This window comes from Condylostylus longicornis, unplaced genomic scaffold (genome assembly GCF_029603195.1).
Source record: "Condylostylus longicornis isolate FDR11 unplaced genomic scaffold, ASM2960319v2 ptg000048l, whole genome shotgun sequence".
NCBI classification, from domain to species: Eukaryota; Metazoa; Arthropoda; class Insecta; order Diptera; family Dolichopodidae; genus Condylostylus; species Condylostylus longicornis.
Window position 1 is genome coordinate 15,067,172 of NW_026578017.1, and position 24,498 is coordinate 15,091,669.

At 23.8% G+C, this 24,498-nt stretch overlaps 5 protein-coding genes across 5 annotated transcripts; 2 read left to right on the forward strand and 3 right to left on the reverse strand.

Annotated features, from left to right (window-relative positions):
- Positions 1 to 11,778: 11,778 nt before the first annotated feature.
- Positions 11,779 to 14,158, reverse strand: LOC129611157 (E3 ubiquitin-protein ligase TRAIP). The gene is made up of 8 exons (XM_055524127.1): positions 13,985 to 14,158; positions 13,707 to 13,922; positions 13,578 to 13,647; positions 13,204 to 13,487; positions 13,086 to 13,143; positions 12,880 to 13,032; positions 12,211 to 12,444; positions 11,779 to 12,155 (listed from the first exon to the last, which is right to left on the reverse strand). The coding sequence occupies exons 1-8, from the start codon at positions 14,095 to 14,097 to the stop codon at positions 11,889 to 11,891; spliced, it is 1,395 nt and encodes a 464-aa protein (XP_055380102.1). The 5' UTR covers positions 14,098 to 14,158; the 3' UTR covers positions 11,779 to 11,888.
- A 1,123-nt stretch (positions 14,159 to 15,281) lies between these two features.
- LOC129611115 (pre-mRNA-splicing factor 18) lies at positions 15,282 to 16,981 on the reverse strand. Its single transcript, XM_055524068.1, has 4 exons — positions 16,843 to 16,981; positions 16,476 to 16,696; positions 16,301 to 16,418; positions 15,282 to 16,252 (listed from the first exon to the last, which is right to left on the reverse strand). The coding sequence occupies exons 2-4, from the start codon at positions 16,536 to 16,538 to the stop codon at positions 15,402 to 15,404; spliced, it is 1,032 nt and encodes a 343-aa protein (XP_055380043.1). The 5' UTR covers positions 16,539 to 16,696; positions 16,843 to 16,981; the 3' UTR covers positions 15,282 to 15,401.
- A 632-nt stretch (positions 16,982 to 17,613) lies between these two features.
- LOC129610979 (60S ribosomal protein L29) lies at positions 17,614 to 18,250 on the forward strand. Its single transcript, XM_055523845.1, has 3 exons — positions 17,614 to 17,659; positions 17,773 to 17,886; positions 18,073 to 18,250. Exons 2-3 carry the CDS (start codon positions 17,785 to 17,787, stop codon positions 18,202 to 18,204), a joined length of 234 nt encoding a protein of 77 aa, XP_055379820.1. The 5' UTR covers positions 17,614 to 17,659; positions 17,773 to 17,784; the 3' UTR covers positions 18,205 to 18,250.
- Positions 18,251 to 18,390: 140 nt separating this feature from the next.
- On the reverse strand, positions 18,391 to 21,365 carry LOC129610978 (uncharacterized). Its single transcript, XM_055523844.1, has 12 exons — positions 21,225 to 21,365; positions 21,013 to 21,163; positions 20,771 to 20,958; positions 20,555 to 20,715; positions 20,283 to 20,491; positions 20,074 to 20,225; positions 19,908 to 20,016; positions 19,677 to 19,836; positions 19,419 to 19,605; positions 19,026 to 19,359; positions 18,891 to 18,968; positions 18,391 to 18,832 (listed from the first exon to the last, which is right to left on the reverse strand). The coding sequence occupies exons 1-12, from the start codon at positions 21,329 to 21,331 to the stop codon at positions 18,770 to 18,772; spliced, it is 1,899 nt and encodes a 632-aa protein (XP_055379819.1). The 5' UTR covers positions 21,332 to 21,365; the 3' UTR covers positions 18,391 to 18,769.
- Positions 21,366 to 22,238: 873 nt separating this feature from the next.
- Positions 22,239 to 24,200, forward strand: LOC129611102 (eukaryotic translation initiation factor 3 subunit J). The gene is made up of 6 exons (XM_055524053.1): positions 22,239 to 22,418; positions 22,614 to 22,711; positions 23,062 to 23,175; positions 23,243 to 23,528; positions 23,651 to 23,793; positions 23,859 to 24,200. Exons 1-6 carry the CDS (start codon positions 22,403 to 22,405, stop codon positions 23,913 to 23,915), a joined length of 714 nt encoding a protein of 237 aa, XP_055380028.1. The 5' UTR covers positions 22,239 to 22,402; the 3' UTR covers positions 23,916 to 24,200.
- The last annotated feature ends 298 nt before the right edge of the window (positions 24,201 to 24,498 follow it).

Sequence of the window (24,498 nt, forward strand, 5' to 3'; positions counted from 1 at the left end):
TCAATAGTATTGATTTAATTATTTTGATACGCAATATTTTAAAATAAAAATTAATTATTAACAATTAAATTAAAATATCATGTAAAGTCCCTAGTAATTAAATTTATTTAAATGCATAAATATTTTTACTTACCTTTCACCATCATCATTAAAAGCAAAATCACCCAATATTAAATCACGAAAACGATAGCGTGGTGCTGCATATGTTGACATTTTTGTAATACTACCACCTAATACACTATTACTTGATAATGCTGTTACTGATGGACAAATTTCATTATTATTATTTATTTGTAATGTATCAGGTTGTATATTTATGAATACTTCATCAGTTGAACTATCAACTGTTGAATCTGCTGCTGTGAAACGATGATTATTATCTGTTAAGATATATCCACTTTTGCCACCAGCCCTTTTGGGCCGGGGCGATTTTAATCTTGACCACAGTTTGATGCCACGTTTATAAAACGTTTTATATTATTAACTAAATTATATTAAAAATAAAAAAAAAATAAAAAAAAACAATAATGAGAAGAAAAAAATTTATAAAAAAAAACTTTTTTGTTTTTTTTTTTTTATCTGAAACTATTTTAAGTGTGTGGATTTGCAAATAGTTAAAAATATAAGTACAATCACCTTGTTTCTTGATTTTGTTTTTTCTTTCTTTAATTCCAAATTTTATTACATTGTTGAAATTGAGAGTTTAAATAAAATTTTGCAAAACACCAACGAATTCTTTACTCAGATTTTATTTTTCTTTTTTAAATTTCACTTTGATTTTTTTTAAATAACAAAATAAATTATTTACTTTTTAAATTCTCATTAAAAAATAAAATTTATTTTTTATTTGTCTTTTTTTTTTCTTTAATTATTTCATTAAAAATAACATTTCAGAACTGATGGCACCTTTGAAAATATTCTTTGAACAAAACAGAAACAAAAAATTTATTATAATTATTTATTTATATGCCTACTCTTACATTACATACATATATATGTATGTATGTTTATGGATATGAAATTAAATGAAATACAATTATACAAAGTAGGTAGAAGAAAAACATATGAACGTAAAATACATTGTTCTACTACATATTTTGATCATTATATTACATAAATTTTATTATGACATTTTAATAATGGATGAGTACAAAATAATGAGGGTCTTATAAATAATATAGAAGGAGCACATTTTTTATACAAACATACTAATTGTATACTTTCTTTGCAACAAAAATATTGAAGTACTAATTTTGTTTCTTTTGTTTCTTTCTCTCAATAAAATTTCTAATTCACCATGATTTATTTAAGAAAAAATTAATGTAAATTGTGAATAGCACTGAATTTATTTCAAATGATGGTAACAACAATAAGTGTTTTGATAATAAATTAATTATTTTAAAAGTCAAATAAAAAAATGTTGTTAAGTATATATTATATCTAACTTAAGTTTAAAGGAATAGAAATTTTCCAAATATTAAGGATGTAAAAGACCATATAAGAAGAAAACGTTAAAACTTAGGAAATAATGCTCGTAAATGAAATTAAATAAAGAAATTTGATTTGATATTTTACTTTAAATAAAAGTTATGCAAATATAACAATCAATTAATTTGTCACGTAAGTATTTTAATTTTTAATGCAAATATAAGAAGTAGCAGTAAAAAATTTCAATATTTTAAAATACTTACTCTAATCGCATTAATATTATAATGTATAACAAAAATTTTTATTTTTTATTTGAAAATTATTCAAAACTAAGCAAAAAGAAAGAGTTTTTTACTTTACACTAATTTAATAAGACAACCATTTTAAATTACTTGAATAGGAAACTAAAACAAAAAATTTATTGAATAATTTTAGGCGTCATTATGTGTTAAATTTTTTTTTCATATCTTATTAAAAGAATTGCACTTAATAAATAATAAACAAGTAAAAACATTTCAGCCGGTATAAACCGACGAATTATACCCTGCACGTTAGCAATCTGAGTTTAAAATTTCTTTTTGAAATATCTAGAATTAACCTCTTTGAATTGTCCGAATTGGCTCTATTACAATAGCAACCGCCGTTTGCGCAAAAGAAACAACTTGTGAAAGTTTGGTGCCGATTGCTTTAATTGTTTTTGAGTTATCGTTCGATCGGACGGACGGAGCAAGAATATATATATAATGTCCATACCGGAGATGACTCCTTCGAGTGGTTATAAACTCCATACCAAAGTGAATATACTCTTCACGAAGTGCAGAGTATAAAAAGAATTCTAGACAATATGGAAAAACTTCAATTAAATTTTATTAGATATTGCACAAAATATATTAAAACTAAATTGAAATTTAATATTAGAAAATAATATTATAGATATGTACCAACATTATACATTAATTTAGTATATATTATACTTAATTTATTGTGTACCTACATTATTATGTAGCATTATTTTTACCCTTAATCAGTGGATATTAATACTTTTTTTTATTAATTTCAATGCCAAATGTACCTCACTTACGCTACACAAAAATCATCGCTATTGTTTAATAAATATATAGGTATTCTATATATTTCTATGCATACATTATACACATATTTACATATATGTAAATGTAGATATTCAAATAAATTATATTATTAGAAACCGTCTTTATATAGCACGGGTATAGGTTTGTAATTAAACACACAATAAACCTACCAATAATTTTGTTCTATATACTATGGTTTTATATAAAATATCCTATAATATAGAACGAAATGTTGAAATTTCAATGAAAATAACACTAAAAAATAAAACAAACTAAAATTATTTTAGTACATATGCAATAACGCACTAACACTGCACACTATTTACATATTATAATATTTATAAGATTAAACGTTTTCAAAATGTTCAAATTTTGCTATCCCAAATAAAAATTTAAATTTGATTTCTAAGTATCAATAAAACGGACATAATATCTATGAAATTATATACATACATCTGATTAAATTTACAAACTTAGTATAATGTAATAAAATAGCTTAATTCTAATAATTAATAATTTATTACGAAACTTTTTCGAAAAACTTTTGAAATTTCCTATACCTTGACTGAATTGATGAAAACCTTTGAAAACCTTCGCTTCAAAATTAAATAACTATTAATATATTGAATGCATTTTTCTATAATCTTTTTATATAAATAAAATTATTGAACTAAAATTCTTAAGAATTGACAAAACTTTTAATTACACATACAAAAACCTTTACATTAATCGAAAAGTCTAAAAAATTAACAGCGTAAATTCCTTTTTGCGTAATATATGTACTTATGTACATATTAAAACATTAATTACTTATATACATACATATACTTATTAATATATAAATCTATGCTTATCGTCATATTAAAAAATTAAGGAACAAAAAAATTTGTACAAAAGGTTTAAATTAATACATCAAAGGAATAATTTTTTCTATGCATAAGCATAATAATCCTTACATTCTGAATCAAAGAAACAAGCTTGATAATCGTATTCTTGTGTGTAATTTTAATTTAATAAAGAATTCAACAATATTACATTGAGTTTTTCAATAAAAATATGTGTAATATTTGATTCTTGACTCAATTGATGTGGTGTTATGAAAAAAAAACATGAAAATGTTGAACATTAACGAAACATAAAGATGAGTTTAAACACAAGCTAACAAGAGAAATAATATTAAATGTAAATCTACTGTAATATAGATGTAAATTTCAACAGTATTTTTTACGCTGTATTGTTTGATTTTACAGCTCATCCGAAAAACCGGCCCTTTAGAAAAGCGCGTTCTAAAACTTCCACATTTATAGAAAATTTGAAAAGTTCGAAACTCAGTGAAAATGTTGATGCTTTGTTTATAGTTAAAGTAGAGTTCTTTCGTAACTACTTGTAACTAATTTTTTCGAGTTTTAGTTGCTTTTTTTGTTTTAATAAATATTTTTCATACGAAAAAAAAAACAAAAAATTCCATATTTTCTTTTTTATGTCTGTTTACTTTTAAAAAGTTTTTTACTAAATGATATTAAACTTACTAATTGAATATAAAGTTGTCAAAACTTCATCTTACTTCACCTTTTCAAGATTTTTTTTGTTTACTTTCGAAATTTTTTAAGTTTAATATTAACGCTAATTGACTGCTTTAATGAAATATATGTAGATTATGTAGTTTCAAACAATAATGCTATACATATATCATTCTAGATTAAACATCTCTATAAATCGCAGTTAGAACATCCCTATGAATGAAATTTATGATATGATGTTCTTATTTAACCAAAATGCAGTTAAAACTGTGACAGTTTCAATATTTCTGAAACAAAATAACATTTAATGAGGAATGAAGTAAAAAACAGAAAAAAAAAATTTCGAAATGAACTGAAAAGATTTCTACCTGATAAACTCCAATCCACCTTTAACTTGCTAGAATAACATGTACAATAGAAAATACCTGTGAAATTAAAACCGCGAAATTTTGGTATAAAAACAGGTACGTTATTCTTCGTTATTGTATAAACTATGTGAAATCAGAAAAAATTGTAATAAGTTAAAAACTTGAAATTCTTCAGTTCATATGATTATATAACTAACCGAAAATATTCTCTTAATGACGAAAATATTCGTAAAACTTCCCTTTTTAGTGTCCAATTCAAGCAGTGAAGAATTTACTTTTCAAATTATTTTAGAAAAACATCGTCTAATAACAATGAAAATAATTATTTTTTCCCCATATAATTTTAAAATTGAGATTTCCAAGAAACTGGTAATTAAATTGCTTTTACTTAAATTGCAAAATAATATAATTAATTTTAATAATTCTGTTGAAATACCTGAAAATTTTATATAAACAACATTTTAAATTATATTATATACGTTTATATATACCTATGTATGTATTGTTAAAATATATTCATCTTAAGTTGCTAATACATCTTTATTTTTTCGTTGTTACAAAATATGGTGTGCAATATATACATTTAACTAAAAGGTTTATTCAGTACTTACAAATTCTATATATTTTCAGAACCCTTTATATTATATAGTTTTAAATAAGGAATAAAGTTAAAAATATAATAAAAAATTAATAAAATTTATATTAAATTTAAAGTGTCAGTTTATTTTCTTCAAAACATTAATAATAATTTTTGATAAGGTTTATACAAAATATATATGTACATACGTATTATGTAGTTGAGTAAATCTAATTCCTAAGGAAGAAAACATATTTTTATGAGTGCCTACAGTAGATTCAATATTGAATTATGAGAATCATTATTTATTTTTTTAAATAAAATTAATTTTAATTTATTTTTTCTGGTTTCTTAATATATGTACTTAACTTTATAGTAATATAACTTTAGATACCAATAGATACCGATTCCAATTAAATTTTTAAATAACTAAAATTCTTTCAAAAATCCAAAAATTTATCATAAATATGAATGTCAGTCATAAAAATAAAATGTACAAATTATTTTAAAATGGTTAACCTACTTTTATGGTTTTAATTTACAAACGTACTTCAAGTTACGTTACATTATAAAGAGTTAATTGAATTTTTTTTAAAACTTAAGCTATTTAATTTCATGAAGTCTGAACTGTTACTTTTTAAGCATAACGACAACACCAAAACAAAGCTAAAAAAATTAATTAATTTAAAAATTAACTAATTTTTAAAAGAACAAATAGTTATGTAGTGCCTAACGCAAGGCACTAATTACCTATTTAATTCAAAAAAATATCTTTGATAATTCTTATGCATATACATATTATACTAAAACCCCTTCATTCCCGTGAATCTTATAAAAATTTTATTCATCAATATGCTTTAGTTCTTCTTGAATAATTATGAAAAAATGAAAACTGACACTTACATTTTAAATAAACCGTAGTATCACTTTCTGATAACTATAATAGCATTCCTTTTTAGCACTTTTTCCAAAAAATTTTTGAAAAAAAGTGCTTATTAGTTTCACTCTGTCCGTCCGTCCGTCCGTCCGTCCGTCCGTCTGTCCGTGTGTCTGTTTACAAAACTTCTACACCCTTGAAGATAGAAAGCTGAAATTTTGTATGTACATAGATCTTTACTAGAAACTTATTTCCGTAGAACAAAATTTTTACCTATCTCCCCCCCTCTAGAAGTTATACCCCCCCGAAACCCTAAAAATGGCCTTTTTTAACTATTTGTTGCAATGAAACCATAAGCATTTTTAAAATTTTGCAAACGCATAAAGACAGCGGCTTGCTTCCCCTAGCGCGATATACTATAGTTAAACTTTAGAAAAACAAAATGGCCGTTCAAATTTACCGTTATCTAAAGTCTTTTTTTTCCAAATTTTTGATTTCGTTTTTCTTCTAGACCCCAGCCTGTAGAAGCTTGAACTTTTAGGGGCTTATAGACATTAACAAATAGTTCATTTCGTTAGAAGAAAATTTTTTTCCATCTCCACCCCCTCTCAAGTTATCGCCTCTTGAAATTTGTAAAATTTGAATTTTTGGCGCCTTATATTTCCAAAATCGCAAACGTTTTCAAATTTCTATAAACATAAAAAGTTAGCGGTAAATTCCGTGACATTAAAAAATATAATTATTTTTCTTAACTCACACAATTAACCCTTAAAATCGAGCATTATGTTAACCCCTCTTTATATTAATTTTTGCTTAATTTCAAAGACTGCATGAATGCATCATCCTAAATATATGGAATCCTAGAAATAGTTAAATATGAATGAAAATAATTTTAATAGTGTGATAAGTATGCATAGACTGTATTTAAAAGCAGAATTTTCACTTGATGAAGGGAAAAGTGCTACAATACAAACCATTGGTTTGACCCAACTTTATTAAATACATTTTTGAATTCTACTTATCTATAAGAAATTTCAACCAGCCTAAATTTTCTTCGGACCTATTGGCCATCACTAAAGATTGCTAATCTTATTTAAACTCAATCTAATGTTTTATTAATAGATGAACCAATTTTAATACAAATCCAAAACAACAATAAGTAACGAAGTTCAAATGAAACAGAAAAAATACTAATTATTACTAATATACTAAAAATTACTTAATTGAAATTAAAAATTTTTTGACTTCACATTATTTTTATAATTAAACGTGGGTACACGTATTATGTACTAAAAATTTAAATTACGTTTTATGTGCAGACCATACATTTACAGACTCTTATATAAAGTTTATTGTATATAAACACACATATACGTATACACTAAGTCCTCGAGATACGACATTTTTGGTTCCAGAAATTTATGTCGTAACTCGAATTGTCGTTTGAGGAGGAAAAAAAATGTATGGACACATAAAGTGAACTAGACAAACTGTTTTATAAAATAATTGATCTTTTTTTTTAAAAAAGGTAACAAAGTTTGAAAAAAACAACAAAATATAATAACAAAACCAAAAAAATTCAATTTTGTAACAAAAATAAATAAAATAAAATCTGATTAAGTTGATATTTTATCACTTCAATTCATAATCTTAACTACTAACTAGAATTTTTAACAAAAAAGAATTCATTATTGAAGTATGTGCTTTAGTTTTGCCTTATAACTAGATTCGGTATAGATTTTTATTCAAAAAACAGTAAAATCTGTCAAAAAAGCAATTTTTTTTTTAAATTTTCAATGTCGTATTAGGAACAATGTCGTAAGCCGAATAAAAATTATCCAAATTTATATCATGTCGTAACTCGAAATGTCGTATTAGAAGATGTCGTATCTCGAGGACTTAGTGTTGTTATAACAAAATTTTTAAATCGGCTTCCAAAAAAAATTTTCTTGTAAATGGTTACTATGACGCATACTTATTATTTTTTATTATTTTCCTCTTTTTTTCTTTTATTTTGTCAATTAAAAAATAATTCTTTAAATCCTGTAATTATATTGATTGTTGTTAGTGTAAAAAATTAAGAATTTCTCTCTTAGAATGAAATTTAATTAGCATCTTAAAAATTTCCTAAAAGATTTCATTAAAACTCAAAACAAAATTTTTTTTTTCTAAAAGCTTTAATAATTTTCAAATAAATCCTTTGTTTTTTTCTTTTAATATTAATAATTAAAATTCTTTTCCATTTTTTTACAATAGACATTTAAATATCTATGTACATACATACATAAAGTATACATATCCAACAATGTATGGGCTTCATATAGAATTTCAGAAATTCCAAGAGTTTTAATATCAAAATTTAAATTAATACAAACACACATAATGTACATAAGCACATAAATATTTTTTTTTGTAAAAAAAAGGAAAAAAAATTAAATCTCTAGAAAATAGAAAACTTTTTGTTTTTGTTGGAATATTAAAAATCAGAATTAAGTATGGTTATTTATAATCAACTTTTCTGACCTATTCAAAACCTATTAAGTGCTCTTCAATAGGGATTTAAGATATATATGTGTATATACATTTTATACATGAAATATGCTTAAGTATTATACTTAGTTTTGTTATCCAAGGTTTTAATTATATTTTTATTATGAATCCCTAAAATTTCATAATGAAAATCATAATGAAAAAAAGCAAGAAAACAATTTTATAATGGTATAGTTTCATTTTTTTTTAAGATATTTTTAATCTCCAAATTTTGCCACAGTTTTTTGTTCAAAAATAATTTCTATAATAGTTCCTACATACGTAATTAAAAAATATTAGTAAAATTAGTTGGTATCACATAGAGGATTTTTGATAATTCAGATATGATCTTAAAGTTCTAACCTAAATCTTAAAAATTTCTTCGCATCATTACAAATCTATATCTACTAACTAGTTTACTTTTTCAAATTTTAAATATCTTACATTTTTCTATTATTTCAAACTTAAAATGTTTTTGCAGTATTTAAAGAAATTCTTTTAAAAAAGCTTTAGAACTTTGAGTATGCTATAGATTTTCGACGGGGCTTCTTTCTGTAATAAAGATTTATCAAACATGGTACATTTGCAGTTTTGATTTATTGAACATACTTTGTATAAAGGTGTAAGAATTGAATTTTTGAAAAACCCCATACTTCGTATTATGTATACTATATGCAATGCCCTGTTATACATACACATATGTATATGTTACTAGTCCTATTACTTATTACATAAAATTACAAATAAAATATACGAAATGTGTAGACAAATGTAAAATATAAAAAAATTTTAATATTACAGGAAAAGTAGTATGTCAATTTTTATTAATATTTTCAGATTTCAGTTACATCTATTTTTTCGTAATTGTACACAATTATTCTTCACTATAAAGTTTATTTTGAGATCGAAAATTTTCTATGTTATATGTATTACAGATATTATATTATAGAACAAAAAATAAATGTGAAGTAACTTTTTGGAAAATGATTTGTAAATAATTTTCATAATAAATAAGTTTAAATGAGAGAACTGTCAAAAAAAGAAGAAGCTACTAAGGCATATAACAAGTATAGTAGAAGGTAAGTGAAAATGAAAATGTGAGAATGAAAATGTAAAATATTCCCATTTTTTAAACATATTAATATTAATAATAATCAATATAGAATAAGTATTTTATAATATTGAAATCCATTAATATAAAATTATGGTTCAATATTTGTTAGTAATAAAAAACAAGGAAATAACTTAAAAATTCTTAAAATTATTAATGCCTAACAATAATTTTACACTAAATTCAAATATATGCACAACAAAAATTCTTGCTTAATTTGTAAAAAAAAAAAATATTTTTAATATTTGTGTAAATATATAGATGTTTATAATAATATTCTAATCGTAGATATTGAAATTCTACATTCTTCTTTATGATAATTCAAGTTATTTATCATAACCATAATTTTTCAAAAACTCTAAAAACTAAATAAAAACAAAAACCTTGAAACAAAACTGTACTTCACATTTTTTCAAGAAATTAAAAATTTTAAAATAAAAATATCTCAAAAATTAATTTTATTTTTACTTCTTAAATTGAATTAAAATAATTTTAATTTCCATTTTACCTTACACTATAAGTATTTTTAATAACTTTTCTCCTTAATAGAAAATATTTCAAGAGAATAACTTTTATATAACTTTAATTTTTAATTCATAATTCTTTAATAATTTTATTTCAATATTTTTCAAACATTTTAACAAATTGAAACATACTTATGTGTATATGTATATATATATATTTATGCAGATACTTTTACGTAAAATTTTTAATCAAATATATCCAAGTTTTATATTTTTTTTAAAAAGAAATTTAATTACACGTCTTATATAAATTTATTTACATAACTTTATTATTCTTTAATGTATATAGATGTATATAAAATATATGTGCAGAGTAAATGTGAACATGAGATTAATAAAGAATAATTCGATCATCCCAAATCGCTGACTGTATACTATGTATGTAAATATGTATTCACAATTGTGCACAAATTAATTTAAATTAATTTATAATAAAAAGTAAAAATTATCTATGTACTTTTTTATTTCTTTAAAAATTAAATTTCCTTTACTTAACCTACATACAATACATTATGTATGTAAGTAAATTTAAATTTTATCATCGTTTCACTTAATACATTTCATACATAAAAATAATTAAAATATATCCTTACACAAAAATATATATATATGTATCTATATATAAAATATAATAATATCGTATTTATATTTTATTATAATATCTTTCAATTATACAATAACGTCTATATGAAATAATTCAACCATTTAAAATATTTTAAAATTCTTACATAATTGTTACACAAAAAATAAATCACAACTTTAAATATTTGTAGAAAACAAAATATTTCCTCTATTTTTTTTAAATAATATGCTTTCTTCCACTTTTCAACAAAAAAAAATTAACTTTTAATTCAAAATTGTATAAGTTTTGCATCAGACGAAAAAAAAAATTGTGTGTAGCCTTTATTCTATTTTTGAATAAAAAAAAAATGCACACAAACTCAAACATAATTAAATAATGAATTTTTTAATTTGGATATTATACTATTGTACCGTTAATAACTTTGAATATAATTAAAATTTTGAAACCAATTAAATTCAAATAAAAAACAAAACCGGAAAGAAAAAAGAATAAAAAAAATTTTTCTACTGTTAAAACAAATGATTTTTATAAATTTTTTTTTCTTATTTTTTATTTGCTAATTTTTGTAATATAAATGTTTTTATTTTCTTTTTTCTAGCCATTTATTACAATAAAATAGCTACTTGAATTTAAAACCGACCGACCGAACGAGACGAAATTTAAAACAAAACTAACTGAATAAAAAAATTTTATTAGAAAATATAAAATAATCAAAATTTTCATAGCCTTCTTTATTTGGAAATCGAAACTATATACCAAAATATAGGCTAGAATAAGAATTTACCACCACTATTTCGTCATAAACATTTTCTATGTTTTCCAATACATCCAAGGACTGGAAATGTAATATGTACATTGTATATAATTGTTTTTTTTTTTTTCAAAAATTTAACGTAATTATTTAAATAACGTTATTTTTGATTTTTTTTTATAGTATGCTCATTGAGTTTTGAAGAAATTAGATTTGTAGATTAGCTAAGACTGAAAAATCAAATAGCTCATACTATATATAAAACAAATTATATAAGTTAAATATTACAAATAAAGTGAAAATATGTACTTTAAAATAATAAAGTAATCAAATATCTGAAATTTAAATTGAACAGCATATTCAAATTACTTTAAACTTATTTCATCTTTTATTTATTAAATCTAAATTTTCTTTATTTAATGCAATTTGTTATAATATATTATATCAATAATTAAACAATAAATAGAATTTTAACATTTTAACTAAATTAACTCTTAAGGGAAGCTAAAATATTTTTAAAAATCAACGATTATACCCTTTTGATAAATTTTTCTAAAGTATTATCATGGTTTAACTGGGTAGCGGATGATATTTTCCTTAATTTACCAGCTTTTAAACGGTTATTAACATTATTAAATTTCGCTTTAGCTTCATCATCCAATAAAAGCGGTTTTGTGGGGCTTAACATTCTTTTTTCAGAACCACCAAACCCATTTGGAACCATCCAGTCCAAAGATGAAATTGATTTACTCGTTGTAGATGGCTCTATCAGGCGAGGTTTTTTAAATATTGAATACTGAACAAAAATAATTTTGAAATTTAACCATAATTAATTGTTATATTAAGTTTACCTTATCTCGTAAATCTTCACTACGACTTTTTTTCAATAAGGCTAAATTGCTATGTGTTTCAAAAATGCTATCAGGTTTTTTTACTTCATTTAAAGTAGAAACTTTTTCCTGTTGTCTAAGATTATTATGTCGAACACGATCTGCAACTTTTAATATTGGTTTCAACCCTAAGCTACTTGACTTAATATTCAAATAAGGCGAATCAGATTCTACAATTTCTTTTACTTTTTTAAGCTGTAAAATGGTTAATTTAGTTTGTTTATGTTTTATATTCAAGAAAAAGAAATAAACTTTATTAAATATTTTTTATTTGATTTGACAATACATTTTTTTTTATTAATAGTTTGAATTTAATATTTACATAAATAGTTTTTGCCTTCGATTTCTATAACTGAAGATACCTTTAAATTTAATTTACCTTTTTTATCAACATTATTGTTTTAAGTTACAAATAGATTCTATACAAAAATACATATATCAATGGACAAATAATATTAAATGCAAATTTAATTCGATGCTCAATTTTCATAAAAAGAAAACTACATAGCAAATAAAAATTAAACCATACCAACCGGAAATAATATCCAAACCAAATAAAATTATCAAAATGTATGTCAACACTATAAATATTTTAACAAATTTATAAAAGATTAAAAATATACTACGTACAATTCCAGGAGAGTTTTCATTAAAATTAATCACACTTTCTTCAAAATTCAGTGAATTTTTTTTATTACACTGGCAGTCAGATTTGGTTTTATAATTTTTATCATTGTTACAATCACTGGTTTCAACTAAATACTGTTTTTCTAATGACTCAACCTGAAATACATTTTATTAAAATTATTTTTGATATTTCATAATTAAAAAATTACTTTTGAGTTTAATTGATAATTTTCACTTTCCAGAGCAGATAGTTTCGATTCTAAGTTTCTGTAAAATTAGATTTTATTTGGATTATAGCATTTTAAAATTTACTTGAAATCCAACAACCTTTTGGCATCTAACGACTTTCTAAGATCATGCTGAACACTTTTTAAAGTGTTTCTTATATCAGCTTTTTTAGATTCGCAAGCTCTTAATTCCTTTTTCAATAACACTACCCATGTCGCTAAGCTTTTAGAACTAGAATCCTGTTCTAATAATTGCTCTACTTCAGCTGTTGTTGAAGATATCATTTTCTGTACAGTTTCCATTAGTTGGATTTGCTTCTTTAATTCATCTATTTCATTACGTTGTGTTTCAACCAGTTTTGTTTCACATTTTAATACTTTAACCTATTTATGTATATAAAATTTTCTTGAGGCATAGCAAAAGTTTAACGTATTATATACATATGTACATACATACATATTTTTAACACTTACCTGTTCGGCAAATTGTGATAAAGCAAATTTATTGCTTTCCAATTTTGATTCCAATGCTGTAATAGTTTCCCTTAAAAAAGTATAAAACTAATTATTGCTCAATACTTTCATTAAAATTGAAAATATTACAAGCACTTTTTCCTAGTTCCCTTCAAATCATCAATTTCCTTTTTGAGTTTTTCCTGTTCCTTCAAATTTAATTGGTTTTGAAGCTTGGCATCGTCTAACTGTTGTTGGACAGACGCAATATCTATATTACTTGTATCTAAATTGCCTATATTAAAGTAAATTTTATGATGTGACTTTTGATAACACTTATGCCTACATTGCGGACATGTTTTTGATCTAAAAATTAACATATAAATGTATGTATACATACTTATATACATATAGTTGTTTCTACTCACCTTTCTAACCATTGAATAAGGCAAATTTGATGAAACAAGTGGCCACAATGCGTAGCATGAACATCGTCGGCCTGAACAAATAGTTCAGCGCATATAACGCAGGTCAAATTCATATTTTCTATATTTATCAAAAAATAAATTAAGTAACTTAAATTAACGTATCGTAATTTCGAAATGCCGCCAAAATATATTGAAAACTTCAAAACAAAAAACAACTGTTTTGTTTTCTTAATGAACCTTCAGTTTGAGAAGTGATACCACATTCCAAGGTTTATCTTGATTTTGAATATTCATAAAATTGTTTTTTCTTTTTAAAAAAACTACACATTTTTAAAACTCATATTTAATTTAATTTTTAATACTTCTTTTTTATAATTTAATAATCTAATTTGTAGTACTTTTGTGGAAATGTAATTAGGTAAAGTTGCGAATATTTATATGTAAATATAAAATATGTTTAAAAAACTATTTAATAAATTAAGTTTATTGTCATTTTTTAAGTTGAAATGCCAAGTAAAGAGATTTCATAAATTTCGTCGTGTCGCAATCAATATTTTTCATTGAGAGCAAGATTTCTCCAAGATGTTTAACCAAATATTGCGCACATCACTAAATTGTGTTATCATCGACATTGACGTACTTGCAAAATCATACATATTCATAAATACCGTAAGATCGTAAACGGTAGACGTACAATAGACCTAAATCTATTGGAAATACTAGATTAGACCCGACCTGTCCGTCTACCCAAGCTAAAATTTCTTGAAAAAATTGAGCTGCAAGTAAAATCGACATTTATTCAATTTTATTTGGTATTTTTCACACCATTTAGGGGGTAAAAATGAAATTGAATGAACGTTTATTAAGTCGTTTGAAAAAATTTCAAGCCTATTAAATTCAATAGTTGAATTATCCATAATTAAAATAAATACATTTCCAAAAACCAATTTTTTGCACGTTAATTTGGTCCATTACCATAAGCTATGTATTTTTATTAGTCTTCGTTAAAAAAATGAAATTAAATACGAGTACATGTATGGTGACTATAATAGGTTCAAATTTTCGCCGAAGCTGTTTATAGATCGTAAATTTTTATTTTACATATGTACATACATATGTACCTATCCATGCGTGAAGATAAAGGGCATTGTCTTTAATCTAAACTTAAGAAATACATATGTATGTATGTATAAATAATATGATTTTATTTCAATTTGTACAATTCATATTCATAAAAATACATATATGACAATAATCTATGGAAAATTACATACGAAAATATTTTCATGAAATTTTCATAGTCGAATTGTTTTTATCAATTAGCGATACGATTTTGGCTCTTGGTATCATTATTTAATATTTTGTAAACTAATAATAGTCGATTTCCAAAATATATAATTAATATTTCAATCTAAGATTACATATTCTGTGGTTGATCTTTTTTACTAACATATTCTACACATCTAGAAGGATCTGTTGGAAAATATTCCTGACATTTCGTCATTAACCTTTTCAAACCTTGTATGTATTTGCGCTGTGTTTCGTCATTCATGACGTGAGCAACATTTTTAGCAAAAATTTTTTCTCTTCCTGTTCGAGCATGTATTCCTACCATTGTAACACCAATCGGCCAAGGAGCATTACCTATTGCCATCTCTAAATAGGCATCGCTTGCAGCTATGTAATTTCTATTTAATAGGTGCTTCACAATGTCACGCAAACTGTCCAAAATATCTTCAGGCAAAGTTTTGTGTTTTAATTTTCTAAATAAAGGTTTTAAATACTCCTTGGTTTGTGTATATATTACTCTTGCCATTTTTACCTTAGTTGTCATTTTTTCTTGTGCCGAATAGGAATTAATTTGATCACTCCAGTTTTTTAATAAAAACTGCAACAGTGTTTCTATAATATGTAAATCTTTTTCTTTATTACCACGACCCATCCCTTTAGCCATTTCTTTAATCGTTTCCCAATTTATGCTGGCATCTAATTGCGATTCTTCGTCTTTTTTTTCCGATTTTGTTGGAGACACTGTTTCTAAAATTTCTTTCAAGTATGCTTGATCAACAGCATCCATTGCCTCTTGAAAATCATTTCGAAATCCTCTATTAGATTCTGGTTGAGAAATCTCACTCTGTCTTAGGCGTTTAAAGGATTCTACATCACTCTCACCAAATAGTAAGATAGGCTCACCTCTTTCTCGTAATCGTCTAATAACCTCATGACGAGGTAATATTAAATGACCATCAATTAAGATTTTTGTTTGACCTATAATTAATTGGAAATTATTAATTCTAAATTTCTTAGTAACTATACCTTCAGATTTCAAATCTAAATGAGTTGCGTTGGCTTCATTATTTGGAACACCATTTGTTGTCGTTTCCGATGTTTTATCATTTAAATCGCTGCCTTTAAAATACCTTTTCTTCTTATCCTTAATTAAAAATATCACATTAAAAACCAAAATTTCGAACAGTAAATGAAATATTACCACGAGACCTTTCTCTAACAGTATTTTCCGTTTCCTTTCTATCTCTGCTTTAATAATATCCATTATAAACAAAGTTTTAACCAGGTCTACATTTGGAATTTAAGTCACAATTGTCCCAACAAATACCTCAGTTTCCAAAGATCTGCGATTTTTTTTAATTAAATCACAGATTTGATATGCATTAGCCAATATTCGTTTAAACAAAAACAAAATTATATAAACTAAAACAAAAAGATAGATTTATGTAAATAAACAATGCGAGTTAAATTAGACACTAAGCTAAAATCATTTATAAACATTTCTAAATTTTTTAAACATTCAAATAAAATACATTTGAGACATTATTCAAATAAAAAACTATATTTACCCTTTAATGTTAAAATTTTAAAAGAACCAATTTGTAATTTTAAATTATTTCTAGAATGAAATAAATACAACTTGACTTCAAACTTTTTATCTATATTCTATATTTACAATCTACAGTAGATACAAATGCGAATAAATTTATCAGTTCCCCTAAAAGTCATTTTATTGTCATATTATGTTCTTTTTAGTCTAACGCTGACAGTTCAATTTTGTTTATAGGGTATATAAGCCATTATTGAGATTGACGAAAATTGAAGAGAATTGACGTTCGTTTACAATACAATCAATTTTTGTAAATCTTTCTATAGGCACCCTAAATTAAAAAATTTAAACCATGCCATACAAAAAATAAAAACAAGAAAAACAGATGGAAAAAAAATACGTTTTTATTCAACTCCAAATAATCATTCTTTGTCAATTTGTAATAATCATTCTTTTAGGTTATCCTTTAACTAAATCGTAAAATTTTAAATTAATGTCGCAGAAAAATATTATTTATATTCAGCTATTTTGAAAGATTAAATAATCAATACCACACGTTATTCGTGTCATCCAAAATACAAAGATAAATTTTATTATAAACTTTGAGAACGGAATGGTTATTTGACATCTAAATTAATTGTAAAACTATAAAGCAACTTAAAGCAATAATATGTAAACATCATGAGATTAAGTGCGCCATCTATTTTCAGGTTATTATATAAAATTGTCCTCTTTCTCAGTGTTTCAAAAACAGAGTGTGTTTTTCTTTTATATGTATGTTCAAATAATTTGACAATACAACTAATTTCTTTTCCGGTTTACCGTCAAAACAAAAGGTATAGAAATAATTTATTTTAAATAAAAAACAAATTTTATTTTAATAATCCTCTTTTAATATTAAATTAAAAAAAAACAAATAAAGAAATTTGCTACTCTCTTGTTTTTGTAGACTTCTTATAAAATGGCCAAGTCAAAAAATCATACAAATCACAACCAAAACCGTAAAGACCATAGAAATGGTATTAAGAGACCAAAACGTAGCAGACATGAATCTACTTTAGGTGTAAGTAATTATAAAATTTAAAAAGTAAATTTAAAACAAGCTTCAAATTTATTGAGTAGTACCATACATGTATGTACGTATAAGTTATCTAAATGTGTTTGTTGTAATTCACAAGTAATAAATATACTTGAAGGACTTATATAAAGTCGGATATTAATGGAATCCAATATATGTATTTCTTTTTAGATGGATGTGAAATTTTTGTGTAATCAACGTTTTGCGAGAAAAGGATGTACATTGAGCGCAGCGGAGCAACAGCAAAAGCATAAGGAACGTCTAGAAGCTAGAGCTGGGAAACCAAAACCAATCAAGCTATAAATTTTATGTAAATAAAACATAAGCCAATATAAAAATACAAAACAAATTTTAAAATTGTTTATTAACTAGTATGTATGGAAAAATAATTTAACTTATTTTGGGTTAATAATATTATTTAAAATTAATACGATATTTTTAAGGTCCTGCAAATCACTAAAACTTAATTCATTACATTCGAAAAAGGTTGAAATTTTTTTCACATTTTCCAAAGTTTCTTTAATTACATTAGAACTGTTTCCCTCTTTTAAAGTTGATGCTCTTACTTTTTTTAATGGAGGTTCAATCTCCATATTATGTTCCACTGATACTTCAAGACTTAACTCTTTTGCAAGATCTGCTTCACAACTCCAAAATGTTAAACTTGGACACTTTATTGTCTTCAATTGTTTTAGTAATTCGGTTTCACTATTTAAGTTGTCAAACTTTATGGTTACTTCATCAACAATTTTATTTTCTATGTCTAGCAATGAATTGCGGGAAGTTGTATAATCCTCTTTTAAAAATTCTTTGAAATAACTTATATATAATTTAGTGGAAAAGGCTATAGAATAGTTTTCCAAAATTCTTAATTTTTGCCAAATGATTTTTTTTTCGTACACATTAAAGAAACTGTTCTTGAACAGGAACTCTATAAAAACATTAATGAAATATTCATGCTTATGAAAGTTTGTATTATATAAAATCACTTCTATCAAACTCATAATTAATCTGGACATATTTCTATCAAAGGATTTTGATTTAGTCACAAGCTTAAATAACTTTACCTTAAAAATGAATAAAATAATTTTCTTTATTAAATTTTTGTTATATATTTTACTTACCAAATTAATATATATTTGATAATCATAATTATGTTTTTCAATAATTAAATTTAAATTCTCTTCTAACTTCCCTTGGAAATAATTTTCTAAAGATAATCTCTTAAGTTCATCAATAATGCTATTAGTTCCTAATGTATAAATTAAACGAGACCTATCTATTGAATTATCATTTGACCAAATATCGTTTTTATATTCTTTAGGCAGGGAATCATAAAACACTTTTATTAAGCATTCTATTGAAACAATTTTTGGATCATAGCAAATTATTGGAAAAGTTTCATGTAGGTCTCTCCAAAATTCAAAGTAATGGCAACGTGATTTTGTATTAACAGTTCTGAAAGAAAAATTTGTATAATTAGATGTTTTATTGAAAAAGATATGTGTATACTAAACCTTGCTAAATAAATCCAAATATCAAAACATATTTTTGATAATTTTAAATCGTATTGTAAAATTCCTTCAACTAAAATTTCTTCGAATGCTTTCATTACGTCAAGATTTTCGTGATATAAATTCCATAAAGATATCATACCAGCTTCAAGTTTTATATAATTCTCTTGCAGAAGAAATATTTCAACACCTTAATAGAAAGAATCTTACTAACTGAAAATTATATAATACTTGTTTAAAATAATAAGACAGAACACATACAATTTGGGATTTTCTCAAATAAAATTTTAAAGAATTGACCATAAAAGTACACTGAAAATTCATATTGATCTTTTGCTCTAGCTAGGGAATCAATAATTTCTATCCCGAGGATACAAAATCGTGAGTCATCTATTGAATCATGTGATTTTTTCAATAATTCCTTATAAAAATTTTAAAAAGAATAATATTGTTATAAAATATTTTGAATATTTATTGATATAAAATATTTACCCCTATAAAATCTTCGGTTTTATAAACTATTCTAATAAGACTCAAAATGTTGGCAGTTAAATACTGTTCAATTAGACAATGAATATTAGAACTAAGTATTGATTGCAGCCTATAACAATATTAATCAATATTTCTATTTTAGTCATTAAAGTACGAAATTTGCTACCTATATATTTCAAAGAAAACTGGTATAATATGATGAAAACCAAATATATTTTGAACATCGAAATGTTCCGTAACTTTGATCATGCATTGTATAAAAAATAAGCTAACTTTCAAGTATTTTGTAATATCGTTTACACATCCTTTTCGGAATTCCTGAAAATTAATTCATTAGAAAATAAATTAGAAATCGAATATTAATATTGTACGTACTTCATTATGAAATTGGAGCAAAAGAGAATGAACTTGTTCACATAAAAATTTTACGGCGTCAGTCAACCATTTAAAATTTTTATCAATTTGGTTTTCAAAATATTTAGAGTTAACGATACTTAATTTCAAAAGAAACTTCAAAGTTGTGCTACATGCTATTATATTAAAACTCACTAAAATCTTTGTTATGCTTAGCAAATTAAGCAAAACTGTAATTAAAAAAATATTGATAATGAATTAAATGAATTAGGTGCTTACAATAACATATTTACATTTTTCAATTGTTTCCAAGGGACCATCATCTCCCTGGCAAATCAAAAGGTTAACATTTTCATTTAGAATGCTTAATATTTTAGAGTGTAAACCCAAGGATTGTTCCAAAATTGTGCTCAGGATCATTTCATTTTCTTCAGAAACATCTATTCGACACTCACTTAAAATTTTTACAAAATTGCACATTTATTTCAAAGTAAAAATTTAATACTTACAAATCCTTGAGAAGTGAAAAATACTTTACCAAAAATTTTATACCATATATTATATAAACACTTAAATTAGATAATTTTAATTCATCTTCTTCTCCAATTTTTTCTAGAATTATTTGCAAATTATGTAAAAAGTCGGAAATTTTGCTATCTTTAATGGTTCTTTGATTTCTCGAAATTGAATCTATTATCTAAAAATAATTGATTATTTTGTCGTCTTGTTCGTTTTTATTACATTTTATTACTATTTCAAAAATATCATATAAATTCATAAACAATTCCTCCAACTGTAATAAACCTGTGTCTGTTCCAAAAACTGTTAAGAGTTTATTGGAAATAAATGTAATGGAGTGCAAAAGAATTTCATCTTTTGGTGTATCAGCCTGCTTGAGGTATCTAAAATGGTAATCAAATTTGTATGTAAATTATAAAAGTTTTGAAAAATCTTTTCACTTACGAATTTAATATTAATATTACATCCGGTACTGTAACACTAGACTTCAAATCATTATTATTCAAATTCAATAAATCCAAAAATTCAAAATTCTTTACTTTAGTATTCATTGTATGAAATATACATATATTTTCTTATTTTGGCATGTATGTCCGTTTATATTTTTAAAAATTAACAAACAATATTTTTTAATAGGTATGTTTATATTTTTAATTCAACTGCACGGAAATCATATATTTTTAACAATTTTAATTTTTGATTTAAAACTTTATTTTGATTAACACCATAGCGCCAGAAAGAAAATCACAACGGCAAAACTTTTTTTTGCATTCACATTTTTCACACTCTACAGTCATTCACAATAATAAATTTATAATGTTCATAATGAATGCATTCCTGCCTTCAGTTGAAACTTGATCTGATTTTATTTTCGTTTCGAAATAAAAATCGGAATAACTCGAATTTGCTTTTAATTATAATTTTAGTGATAATGATGAGGATTTGTTAAGAAATAAATGAAATAGCTATTCTTTTAAGTTTTGTTAACTATTTTTTATATGTTTTTGCTATTGTATTTAAACTACACTAATATTTCTCTTTTAAACTTAAAAAAATCTATTATTCTTTAATAATATTGTGGGTTTAAATTGATTTTAAATTGGTAAAAAGACGAATGTCAAATCAGATAGCATATTAAAAAATGATAAGCTGGTTTTAAAATGATTTTAATAATATTCATTACTAATTTTTTTTCGCGACGGCAAAGTATATTATATTTGAATTAATACAATTAGCCAAAAAATTAAAAAACAATTCTATTTAGTGACTTTTTTATTTTAATCAGTGCATTACTGTAATATTCGAAATCTGCTCACTAAATTTAAATTATAAATCAAAAATAGTAAATTACGTCAAAGTCGTTTCAATTCGAAAATTCTTTTGTATAGAGACGACGCAATAAATTGTCGAACGACTTTGTAATTGGCGTAAAATATAACTGACTCTTTGGAAATTGAAAGACAAATGACGAATTGTCAAAATAGTAAATTGCAATGTGGTCAGGAAAATTTTCATCAAGAAATAATTTAAAAAATTTATTAAAAGTTCTTTGAAATTAGTAGTTTTACATATTATAAATAATTTAGAGTTTTATTGGGAAATTTAAATAAATTGTTTTCAAAATGGACGATGACTGGGGTAAGAAAATATAAAAATTTTTATATTCGTAATCAATTTTCATATTACAAAAATAGACTAGTTTTTGCCACATTCAACCCACAATTGATATCACAATTCCCCCCACTTAAAATTTTGCTGATCTCATAACTTTATATTTCATTTAATTGTTCAGGAATTAATTTTTATGTATTAACAATATTTAAAAACTTACAGAGTCTTTAGCTGAGAAAGACAATATTGTTATAGCACCACCCAAAATTTCATCAAATATAAATAAATGGGAAGGTGAAGACGAGGATGAAGATGTCAAGGTAGGCAAATTATTGTGTTTAAATGTGTTAAAAACTAAAAATATATATTTTGGTGTGAACAAAAGACTAAGAGTAATTCTTATAAGGTTCAGTCTTTTTTATAATATTTATGGCTATATTTATAAAACGAAATTTCTTTGCCAAAAAATAATAAGGCCACGTGTAAAAGTGAAAGTTATACAAATCAATAATGCATATTAGAACAAATAAGTAGAATAGCATAATTATCAAATAACAAAGACTGTATTAACAATATTGTGCTAAAATAAAACAAACATTATAAATCTAATATAGTATTATTTTTTTAAAACTCATAGCGTTAATACTTTTTGTTCTTATTATAATTTTAGGATAGCTGGGAAGACGAAGAAGAAAAAAAAGATGAAGAAAAGCAAGAAGCTCAACCTACGCCATCAAAAACTAAACCGAAGAAAGCACTCCAACAAAAATTGAATGAAAAAGATGTAATTTTTTAATCTAAAAATATTTAACATTGAACAAAAGTATTGATCTTAAATATCTATATTATAGCGAAAACAAATTGAAGAAGAAGAACGATATGAAAAAATGACACCTGAAGAAAAATTAGCTGAAAAATTACGCTTACAACAAATTGAAAAAGAATCAGATTTTAAAAATGCTCTTGATACATTCGGTGTTCACGAATCATTTTCTGGATTGGATGCAATGAATCCAACAAATAAAGCTGAATTTAATGAATTTGCTGAAGCGCTTAGCACTAAAATATCAAATTACAAAAGTGATGAAGAATATCCGGCTTTTATTGAAGTATTAGTTCGTAGCATTTGTGCTCATTGTAAGTACTTTACTGCTTTCATATTAAGAAATTTATTAACGTATTTCATGTGCTAATTTTATTTAATTTATTGAAATAAAATTTATTTATTATTTATACAAAGATTAATTCTTCTTTTGCAGTAAGTGCTGCCGATTTAAAAAAAATTAAAATTACTATTGACAGTTTACATTTAGAAAAACAAAAAATGGAAAAAGAAAAGGCGAAAAAACCTTCCACTAAAGGCAAAACTAAGATTAAACTACGTGTCGAAACTGATATTAAGGTAATTTCGTATAACAATATTGGTTATTTGCAGAGTCAACATTTAATTTTTCTTTTTATTTTTAGTCTAATAATGCCAATGATTATGATGGTGGATACGATGATTATGATGATTTTATGTGAAAAACATTTTTATTTATAATGTAAAAAATTTTTTTTTTTGTAAAAATAAAAAGCAAATTATTTTTGAAAGAAAAGAACATTCTTGTTATCTATTATAAAAAAAGAGATTTAAACAATAATAAAAATCAAATAATAATGTTGAAAGTTTCATAAAAAAGAAAAAATTTATTTTTTTCCATTTTTTGTTATTGCAAATTTAGTTTCGCACACAAGTCATTTTTTGTTTTAATAAAATAAAAAGAAATAAAGTCATAGAATATTGTAATCATTACCGATTTGAAATTAATTTTAAAAAATTTTTATATACAGAAAATGTAAAAGTGAAAAAATTATATCAAATATGTATAAAGTTTAAAAATTGTAAAATATATATAATATATATAAATATATATATATGTATATATATATGTATATGAATTTACATAACTGCGATAAGAATGGTAAATGGTAAATAATCAATGAAAATTAATAAATTTATTATTTTTAGTTTTTCTTTAAGTAAACTTTGCTGGAATCTATTTTTAATATATTTGATTTTGCAACACAAAATTTTGACTTAAGACTAAATAAGTAGAAATTTACT

Excerpts from the sequence above, each read along its gene's own strand:
- LOC129611115 (XM_055524068.1), bottom strand. The coding sequence starts at position 16,538 with ATGGATATTATTAAAGCAGAGATAGAAAGGAAACGGAAAATACTGTTA. Across the intron at positions 16,419-16,475 it reads TGTTAGAGAAAGGTCTCGTG|GATAAGAAGAAAAGGTATTT; the intron begins GTAATATTTCAT and ends TTTTTAATTAAG. Across the intron at positions 16,253-16,300 it reads TTTAGATTTGAAATCTGAAG|GTCAAACAAAAATCTTAATT; the intron begins GTATAGTTACTA and ends AATTAATTATAG.
- LOC129610978 (XM_055523844.1), bottom strand. The coding sequence starts at position 21,331 with ATGAATACTAAAGTAAAGAATTTTGAATTTTTGGATTTATTGAATTTG. Across the intron at positions 19,606-19,676 it reads ATTTGAGAAAATCCCAAATT|GTGTTGAAATATTTCTTCTG; the intron begins GTATGTGTTCTG and ends CTTTCTATTAAG. Across the intron at positions 19,360-19,418 it reads ATTTGGATTTATTTAGCAAG|AACTGTTAATACAAAATCAC; the intron begins GTTTAGTATACA and ends TTTTTCTTTCAG.
- LOC129611157 (XM_055524127.1), bottom strand. The coding sequence starts at position 14,097 with ATGAATTTGACCTGCGTTATATGCGCTGAACTATTTGTTCAGGCCGAC. Across the intron at positions 13,033-13,085 it reads ATTATCAATTAAACTCAAAA|GTTGAGTCATTAGAAAAACA; the intron begins GTAATTTTTTAA and ends AATGTATTTCAG. Across the intron at positions 12,156-12,210 it reads GTGAAGATTTACGAGATAAG|TATTCAATATTTAAAAAACC; the intron begins GTAAACTTAATA and ends ATTTTTGTTCAG.
- LOC129611102 (XM_055524053.1), top strand. Across the intron at positions 22,712-23,061 it reads ACGAGGATGAAGATGTCAAG|GATAGCTGGGAAGACGAAGA; the intron begins GTAGGCAAATTA and ends TTATAATTTTAG. Across the intron at positions 23,529-23,650 it reads TCGTAGCATTTGTGCTCATT|TAAGTGCTGCCGATTTAAAA; the intron begins GTAAGTACTTTA and ends CTTCTTTTGCAG.
- LOC129610979 (XM_055523845.1), top strand. The coding sequence starts at position 17,785 with ATGGCCAAGTCAAAAAATCATACAAATCACAACCAAAACCGTAAAGAC. Across the intron at positions 17,887-18,072 it reads GACATGAATCTACTTTAGGT|ATGGATGTGAAATTTTTGTG; the intron begins GTAAGTAATTAT and ends ATTTCTTTTTAG.